Below are 10,140 nucleotides of genomic sequence, written 5' to 3' on the forward strand. Positions count from 1 at the left end.
AGAGGGTTTCAGAGTGAGTGAGAGAGGGAGTAACAGAGACGGTTTCAGAGTGAGAGAGAGAGGGAGAAACAGAGAGTGTTTCAGAGCAAGAGGGAGGGAGAAACAGAGAGTTATTGATATTGCTATGAGAGAAGACAGAGGGAGAGAGACCATATATGTAAAGAATATAGTATAGTATAATATAGTATAGAGACGGGGGATGCATGTGTCTGTGTGAGACAGAGAGAGGAGTGAGAGAAGGTATATCCTCTGGCCCTTGGAGAGTGAGCGTGAGGCTGAATGGGAGCCAGAAAAAGGGGAAGGGCCTCGCGTCAGCCAACAAAAACAGCTGCCTGAGACTACGCAGGAAAACAGTGTCTGGTAGAGTATAGGGAGAGGTGGACAGGGAGAGAGAGGACAGGAGAGAGAGAGAGAGCGCCAGGGCTGACATCTCTATATGGGTTGCGTCCTGACTGCGGAGCCTTGCTGTGGGGAGGAAGCAGAGCCTGTGCCCGTGGTGAGAGGGTCACTGACGCGCCGAGGTCCAGAGAGGTCCAACAGCGGCAGGATGAGGCTGACTAAGGTGAGTCTCTGGGTGGGCTTATCTATGGGGCCACAGTTGGTCCAATACAATAGAGCTGGGTTTTAGGACCCTTTCACATCCTGCTTTATATTTGCATATTTTCATAAAGGAATGTGTATGTGTTTGGTCTGTGTATATGAGTGTGCTTGTTACTTTGAGTTGTGTCTGGTGTCTGTGCCCATGTTTGGGTGCAGGTTTTAAATTACAGTGGGGGTTGAGGGGGCTCCCCCAATAACAAATCAGGGCCCCCTTATCAGAATGGAAATGGTCAAAGATATGGATGTTGGGCAACCCCAAGAGATGTTGGGCACCCCCAAGAGATGTTGGGCACCCCCAAGAGATGTTGTGCACCCCCAAGAGTCCGTGTATAATTGGAACCCTGATTGGTTACATTGGTGTTATTGTAAATCCCCATGGTTACAACACATACTATCCAGCGTGGGAATGCTTAGCCCTCTGGACGGCATCCAGCTGACTCGTCAGAAAGAGACCTGGGGTCTACTGTCAGAATGGGTTATTCTCTTCTCATGTTATTACTAATCTATCACAGAGCTGATCTACAGTACTGGCCTACTTCTCATGTTATTACTAATCTATCACAGAGCTGATCTACAGTACTGGCCTACTTCTAATGTTGTTACTAATATATTACAGAGCTGATCTACAGTACTGGCCTACTTCTCATGTTGTTACTAATCTATCACAGAGCTGATCTACAGTACTGGCCTACTTCTAATGTTGTTACTAATATATTACAGAGCTGATCTACAGTACTGGCCTACTTCTCATGTTGTTACTAATCTATCACAGAGCTGATCTACAGTACTGGCCTACTTCTAATGTTGTTACTAATATATTACAGAGCTGATCTACAGTACTGGCCTACTTCTCATGTTGTTACTAATCTATCACAGAGCTGATCTACAGTACTGGCCTACTTCTAATGTTATTACTAATCTATCACAGAGCTGATCTACAGTACTGGCCTACTTCTAATGTTGTTACTAATATATTACAGAGCTGATCTACAGTACTGGCCTACTTCTCATGTTGTTACTAATCTATCACAGAGCTTATCTACAGTACTGGCCTACTTCTAATGTTGTTACTAATATATTACAGAGCTGATCTACAGTACTGGCCTACTTCTCATGCTGTTACTAATCTATCACAGAGCTGATCTACAGTACTGGCCTACTTCTAATGTTGTTACTAATATATTACAGAGCTGATCTACAGTACTGGCCTACTTCTCATGTTGTTACTAATCTATCACAGAGCTTATCTACAGTACTGGCCTACTTCTAATGTTGTTACTAATATATTACAGAGCTGATCTACAGTACTGGCCTACTTCTCATGCTGTTACTAATCTATCACAGAGCTGATCTACAGTACTGGCCTACTTCTCATGTTGTTACTAATCTATCACAGAGCTGATCTACAGTACTGGCCTACTTCTAATGTTGTTACTAATATATTACAGAGCTGATCTACAGTACTGGCCTACTTCTAATGTTGTTACTAATATATTACAGAGCTGATCTACAGTACTGGCCTACTTCTAATGTTGTTACTAATCTATCACAGAGCTGATCTACAGTACTGGCCTACTTCTAATGTTGTTACTAATATATTACAGAGCTGATCTACAGTACTGGCCTACTTCTCATGTTGTTACTAATCTATCACAGAGCTGATCTACAGTACTGGCCTACTTCTAATGTTATTACTAATCTATCACAGAGCTGATCTACAGTACTGGCCTACTTCTCATGTTGTTACTAATCTATCACAGAGCTGATCTACAGTACTGGCCTACTTCTAATGTTGTTACTAATATATTACAGAGCTGATCTACAGTACTGGCCTACTTCTCATGTTGTTACTAATCTATCACAGAGCTGATCTACAGTACTGGCCTACTTCTAATGTTGTTACTAATATATTACAGAGCTGATCTACAGTACTGGCCTACTTCTAATGTTGTTACTAATATATTACAGAGCTGATCTACAGTACTGGCCTACTTCTAATGTTGTTACTAATCTATCACAGAGCTGATCTACAGTACTGGCCTACTTCTAATGTTGTTACTAATATATTACAGAGCTGATCTACAGTACTGGCCTACTTCTCATGTTGTTACTAATCTATCACAGAGCTGATCTACAGTACTGGCCTACTTCTAATGTTGTTACTAATATATTACAGAGCTGATCTACAGTACTGGCCTACTTCTCATGTTGTTACTAATCTATCACAGAGCTGATCTACAGTACTGGCCTACTTCTAATGTTATTACTAATCTATCACAGAGCTGATCTACAGTACTGGCCTACTTCTCATGTTGTTACTAATCTATCACAGAGCTGATCTACAGTACTGGCCTACTTCTCATGTTGTTACTAATCTATCACAGAGCTGATCTACAGTACTGGCCTACTTCTAATGTTGTTACTAATATATTACAGAGCTGATCTACAGTACTGGCCTACTTCTCATGTTGTTACTAATCTATCACAGAGCTGATCTACAGTACTGGCCTACTTCTAATGTTGTTACTAATATATTACAGAGCTGATCTACAGTACTGGCCTACTTCTCATGCTGTTACTAATCTGTCACAGAGCTGATCTACAGTACTGGCCTACTTCTAATGTTGTTACTAATATATTACAGAGCTGATCTACAGTACTGGCCTACTTCTCATGTTGTTACTAATCTATCACAGAGCTTATCTACAGTACTGGCCTACTTCTAATGTTGTTACTAATATATTACAGAGCTGATCTACAGTACTGGCCTACTTCTCATGCTGTTACTAATATATTACAGAGCTGATCTACAGTACTGGCCTACTTCTAATGTTATTACTAATCTATCACAGAGCTGATCTACAGTACTGGCCTACTTCTCATGCTGTTACTAATCTATCACAGAGCTGATCTGATAACTTATTTAATTTTGACTGGTTTGGCTGCAGCTGTTAATGTAAAAAAAATGTACATGAAGAGATCAGGATGGAAGATATCTTATTCACTTTTTATAACATTTAACAAAAATATCCCTCTGGGGATTACCGTTTCCCTGTTTGGTCAAAAGGGTGCCAAAGACAATGCTTTGCGTTCCTCTGCCTAGGTGTTGCTGACACCTGCCAGATCTTACGACACCTGGATAGGTATTTAACGTATCAGCTAAACACATCACATGTAATAGAAATCTTTCAGTTGATGACACAGTTGATGACACAGTTGATGACACAGTTGATGACGTGACACGCAACCATTGGTTGATGCATGCAGCTTCTGAGCAGGGGACTGCGACCAAGGTACTTGTTCTACTGGTCATTGTTCTTCAGCCTCACAGGTCATGTGGTACGAGTCATGATGCGGTCACTACTCTGTTATGCTGGCTGTTATCTACAGTACATCCGGTGAGTGGGCTGGCTGTGTTGTTATCATAGAGAAGCTCCATTTAATGGCTAATATAATTAAATGACTTGGCAGGCAAAAGAAAACACGATTTTCTGTAGCCGAATGTACAACAGGGATCATAGCCAGAGGGGTAATTTCTGCTTGGCAATTGAATATATCTTGATATGATACTCACTCTATTTCTAAGCCTATCATGATCTCCGGAGAACATTGTGATATTTTCCTATGATCCCTTCATCCTAAACCAGAGCTGGGCAGCTCTCCCTCTCTAGAGTTGTGAAGATTAGAGTAGAACAACACTGCAGTCCTATAGCATAGATGGGCAACTCTACCTCTCTAGAGTTGTGAAGATTAGAGTAGAACAACACTGCAGTCCTATAGCATAGATGGGCAACTCTACCTCTCTAGAGTTGTGAAGATTAGAGTAGAACAACACTGCAGTCCTATAGCATAGATGGGCAACTCTACCTCTCTAGAGTTGTGAAGATTACAGTAGAACAACACTGCAGTCCTATAGCATAGATGGGCAACTCTACCTCTCTAGAGTTGTGAAGATTAGAGTAGAACAACACTGCAGTCCTATAGCATAGATGGGCAACTCTACCTCTCTAGAGTTGTGAAGATTAGAGTAGAACAACACTGCAGTCCTATAGCATAGATGGGCAACTCTACCTCTCTAGAGTTGTGAAGATTAGAGTAGAACAACACTGCAGTCCTATAGCATAGATGGGCAACTCTACCTCTCTAGAGTTGTGAAGATTAGAGTAGAACAACACTGCAGTCCTATAGCATAGATGGCCAGATATCCCTCTGGTTGTACCTGTTACTTTGGTTTACAGATGTACCACACAGCAGTTCTTCAGGCTCAGATTACTCATCCATTCAATGGTCACAAGAAAATTGTTAAGAATTCCTTGAGGACCATCGATGCTTTAACCAGTACTGCGTCATGGCAACCATATTCCACAGGCATTTTCTAAATACCCAACACAGGAAAGAGCATTGTCGGGTCAAGGGTAAAAATATCCTGTACGACCAGATACTCTTACACAGACACAAATACACGTAAACACAACGATCCACTAACACACACAACCACAAACTCAATCACATGGAGACAAACACTGACAACCCACACCATCCTGTTATCTGTGGTCAAACTCCAGGAAGCTTTGACTAGACTGGATTGGTTTGGAACTATAATCTGTCAAAAACTTTGATCAGTATTTGAGGAATGTGTGTATGGGGCAGAGTATGAGATGAAAGTAGAGACCTTTCCTTTCTCTAAATCTTGCCACCCCAACAAATCCCTGATCCACCAATAAATAAAAAACAGAATCTCCCCCCAAAATAATATTTTATTTTCTTCTCAAATAATTTCTTGACGTCTATTCAAAAGAGTGTTTTGAAAGAGTAGGACATGTTCTGGGAATGAGCTGGAACTTGGCAGGAAAGGTAGGCAGGGCACGTAAAGTAAGTGGGATATGATTCAGCATTTTATTCATCTCTCATGTAGGATAAATGTAAATATTCCCAAAATATATACAACCCCACAGAGGACCTCTCAGACAAGCTCTATTTTCTCACGTGCGTTTGTAATTATCGTCTCTTTCTCCTTCTCTCACTCTCTTCCCCCTCTCATTCTGTCTGTCTTTCTCTCTTTCTCTACCTCACTCTCTCGCTCTCTGTCTGTACAGCTGTAACTTATCAACCTTTGGCTTAGTGCTGTCTAACACAATCATTCCTCAAGCATTTACAGCTCCCCTCTCCCCCACCTCATTTCCTCTTTGCCAATGTTCCCACTCTCTAAACCTTTCTCATTTACCTCTACGTTGCTCCATGTCTTTCCCCTGTTCCCCCAAGTGCTAAGCTCTGTGAACTTCAGCCAACAAAAAGTTGATGTCTATCTTATTTTAGAGGTATCATTCTATCTGTTCCATGTTGATGAGGATCAGTCTGGCTCACTGGGTCTCCATTTCTCAGTATCTCTGCACCGTTAAAGATGTAATGGTGGGAGGCAGTACTGCCTGATCTGCTATTATACAGGCTTAGCTGGCCTCCTATTTGAGGTTCAAAGCTGTTGCCCCCCCCTCTCTCGTATTTGCCTCTGTCCTTGTATCTTACTTTGTAAATAAATATACATGTCCATCCTCATGTCTATGTGTATTGGAGGATGTGACAAGTATATTTGTGTTACGGCCAATTCAACAGCTGTAATCAAATCCCTCCTCCATGCCCCAACCCCCCAACCCTACCCCCCACTCGTCACGCATAAGTCCCAGATTCCCAGCATCCTGTCAGCTGGAGGAGGTACCCCTATATTTTGTTAAACTCTCTTGTGGTCTGCCTGCTCCTCCCCCTCACCCCTCTCTCCCCCTCTCCCTCTCTCCCCCTCTCCCCCTCACCCCCACTCCCCCTCACACCCTCTCCCCCTCTCCCCTCTCCCCTCTCCCCCTCAGCCCCTCTCCCCTCACTCTCTCTCCCCCCTCTCCCCTCTCCCCTCACTCTCTCTCCCCCTCTCCCCTTCTCCCCCTCACCCCCTCTCCCCCATTTCCTCCACGGTCCAACAGAAAAAAAGTTCCAGACAAATAAAAGTCCCTGGACCCTCCGTTTTAATACAAGAGGAAATTCCATGGCGTTTAGAAATGTTTTAAAGACTGGACTGGATGTGTTGTTCTGGGATTCCTATGAGTTACACTCAAATTGTGCATGCAGTCACTAGAGTCATGTTTCTGTGAGAATGTGTTTACTCTCCTACTGACACATAGTCATAAATAATGTTATTATAAATAGTTTTGCATGTATGGCATGATTATGGAAATGGAACAGATACATGGGTTGGCAAATAGCACAGATTATTGGTATTTATCACTATTCTCTTGAGCATTATGGTAATAAATAGTTTAATCTTGGCTTCTGATTGGCTGGGTAGAAATATCGACATATTGCTTCCACCTACCCAATCCTCTCAGATCGACAGACATGGCTGGGGAATAGGGGTTAGGGGTCATTTCAGAACTCACGACACCACCTCTGGATTGAGTGAAAATGTGTTACGCCACAACACTGACGCACTTGCTAACTTGTTGCACTTATGTGTTTCCCCCACATGGTGTAGCTCTTGTGCTAACGGTAACATGGATATAGTTTGACACCTGAAGAAAATTGTCCACCCACAAGAGTTTATTACAAAAGATGCAATGAGAGGTGAGTCTAAAGACCCCCCCCATTGCATTATGCCCATGTCTAATCTTACAACTTGTGTGGATACATTTAAAGTGTGTGTGTGTGTGTGTGTGTGTGTGTGTGTGTGTGTGTGTGTGTGTGTGTGTGTGTGTGTGTGTGTGTGTGTGTGTGTGTGTGTGTGTGTGTGTGTGTGTGTGTGTGTATAGAAGTGTTTAACAGTAAATAGTAAACAAACAAACATTTGACCAGCTGGGGACATTTTGTTAGTCCCCACAAGGTCAAATGCTATTTCTAGGGTGTTAGAATTGGTGTTAGGGTTAGAATTAGGTTTAGGGTAAGGGTTAGGAGCTAGGGATAGGGTTGGGGTTAAGGTCAAGGTTAGGTTAAGGTTAGGGTTAGGGCAAGATTACGGGTTAGGGTTAGGTTTAGGGTTAGGGTTAGGAGCTAGGGATAGGGTTGGGGTTAAGGTCAAGGTTAGGTTAAGATTAGGGTTAGGGCAAGATTACGGGTTAGGGTTAGGTTTAGGGTTAGGGTTAGGAGCTAGGGATAGGGTTAGGGTTAAGGTCAAGGTTAGGTTAAGGTTAGGGTTAGGGCAAGATTACAGGTTAGGGTTAGGTTTAGGGTAAGGGTTAGGAGCTAGGGATAGGGTTGGGGTTAAGGTCAAGGTTAGGTTAAGGTTAGGGTTAGGGCAAGATTACGGGTTAGGGTTAGGTTTAGGGTTAGGGTTAGGAGCTAGGGATAGGGTTGGGGTTAAGGTCAAGGTTAGGTTAAGATTAGGGTTAGGGCAAGATTACGGGTTAGGGTTAGGTTTAGGGTTAGGGTTAGGAGCTAGGGATAGGGTTAGGGTTAAGGTCAAGGTTAGGTTAAGGTTAGGGTTAGGGCAAGATTACAGGTTAGGGTTAGGTTTAGGGTTAGGGTTAGGAGCTAGGGATAGGGTTAGGGTTAAGGTCAAGGTTAGGTTAAGGTTAGGGTTAGGGTTAGGGCAAGATTACAGGTTAGGGTTAGGTTTAGGGTTAGGGTTAGGAGCTAGGGATAGGGTTAGGGTTAAGGTCAAGGTTAGGTTAAGGTTAGGGTTAGGGCAAGATTACAGGTTAGGGTTAGGTTTAGGGTTAGGGTTAGGAGCTAGGGATAGGGTTAGGGTTAAGGTCAAGGTTAGGTTAAGGTTAAGGTTAGGGCAAGATTACAGGTTAGGGTTAGGTTTAGGGTTAGGGTTAGGAGCTAGGGATAGGGTTAGGGTTAAGGTCAAGGTTAGGTTAAGGTTAGGGTTAGGTCAAGATTACAGGTTAGGGTTAGGTTTAGGGTTAGGGTTAGGAGCTAGGGATAGGGTTAGGGTTAAGGTCAAGGTTAGGTTAAGGTTAAGGTTAGGGCAAGCTTACAGGTTAGGGTTAGGTTTAGGGTTAGGGTTAGGAGCTAGGAATAGGGTTAGGGTTAAGGTCAAGGTTAGGTTAAGGTTAAGGTTAGGGCAAGATTACAGGTTAGGGTTAGGTTTAGGGTTAGGAGCTAGGGATAGGGTTAGGGTTAAGGTCAAGGTTAGGTTAAGGTTAAGGTTAGGGCAAGATTACAGGTTAGGGTTAGGTTTAGGGTTAGGGTTAGGAGCTAGGGATAGGGTTAGGGTTAAGGTCAAGGTTAGGTTAAGGTTAAGGTTAGGGCAAGATTACAGGTTAGGGTTAGGATTAGGGTTAGGGTTAGGATTAGGGTTAAGGTCAAGGTTAGGTTAAGGTTAGGGTTAGGGCAAGATTACAGGTTAGGGTTAGGTTTAGGGTTAGGGTTAGGAGCTAGGGATAGGGTTAGGGTTAAGGTCAAGGTTAGGTTAAGGTTAGGGTTAGGGCAAGATTACAGGTTAGGGTTAGGATTAGGGTTAGGGTTAGGGAAAATTGGATTTTGAATGGGACTGAATTGTGTCCCCACAAAGTTAGCTGTACAAGACTGTGTGTGTGTGTGTGTGTGTGTGTGTGTGTGTGTGTGTGTGTGTGTGTGTGTGTGTGTGTGTGTGTGTGTGTGTGTGTGTGTGTGTGTGTGTGTGTGTGTGTGTGTGTCTGTGTCTGTTTACTAGTTTGGATCTATAATTATTCTACCAAAGCTACCAACAACAACAACAGAAAACTCATGCTGGTTAATGTGTAATGTTGCAGAACATTTTGACTTGCCCCCAGAAATTACATATGTAATTCCCAATCCTGGCCAATCCTGGGGAAATATTTTAACTCTCCCCTCCCAGATCTGACCAATCACAGAGTGGAATTCTGGTAATACAAATCCACAATTGCCTTTCCTTTAATGTCTCCACCCATAACCACAGAGCAGAACGAGACCAAATGAAAGAAGATACATTTCAGTCACAAAATATGTTTTGAGGACTTTTTGGGAATGTAAGAGAAGTGTTGAACTAAAGTCGAAGACTTAAAAGAAAAAGAAATGAACAAGGTAAGAACATAATTGGAAAGTCATTATTATTATTGAAATGTACTTGTTTGTTGTCTACTATGCATAGGTTCGTGATGGAATCAAAGCGTTACATTGGGGTGTGTGGAGGGGAGTGCGCATCCTGTATTTGACAGTATATTCACCCCATTCAGTTGCGTGCTCTGCGCGTCCCTTCACCGTCAAAATGTTATCATGCTGATATAACACATAGTTTATAGTTGTTTGTCTAATGTTCTTGTGTTATATATACACTTTTTCTCTACATGTTTTGCGCGGTTAGATACATTGACTCTTTACGCGGCTCTAGCTTGTTATTTGACAATACCCGACATCGGACATAAGTTCATTTGTCCGAATGAATGATATGTTCGAGACTCTTCCGCAGGATAATTATTATCTGACAAACTATACTAAAGTGAAATTCCTTCTAGATCAGATTACTAATATTGTGGTTTTGCTATGAGATTAAGGTCGTCATAGTCTCAGCGTAGTCTAGTATATTTGCCCAATGACCGTATATTTCGATATAAT

General features: G+C 42.5%; 1 protein-coding gene across 4 annotated transcripts in view; it reads left to right on the forward strand.

The window, feature by feature from the left end:
• Positions 1 to 236: 236 nt before the first annotated feature.
• The window catches only part of LOC112235199 (tensin-2), a 60,200-nt gene continuing 50,296 nt past the window's right edge, over positions 237 to 10,140 (forward strand). For 2 of the 4 annotated variants that reach the window (XM_042299711.1, XM_042299710.1), the window contains exon 1: positions 237 to 562. In XM_042299711.1, coding sequence (XP_042155645.1) covers positions 437 to 562 — 126 coding nt within the window. In that variant the 5' untranslated portion in view covers positions 237 to 436. Of the gene's footprint in view, positions 563 to 9,452; positions 9,610 to 10,140 lie in introns of those variants that run through there. The other 2 variants (XM_042299709.1, XM_042299712.1) reach the window with 2 other exon arrangements.

Source organism: Oncorhynchus tshawytscha, linkage group LG16 (genome assembly GCF_018296145.1).
Source record: "Oncorhynchus tshawytscha isolate Ot180627B linkage group LG16, Otsh_v2.0, whole genome shotgun sequence".
NCBI classification, from domain to species: domain Eukaryota; kingdom Metazoa; phylum Chordata; class Actinopteri; order Salmoniformes; family Salmonidae; genus Oncorhynchus; species Oncorhynchus tshawytscha.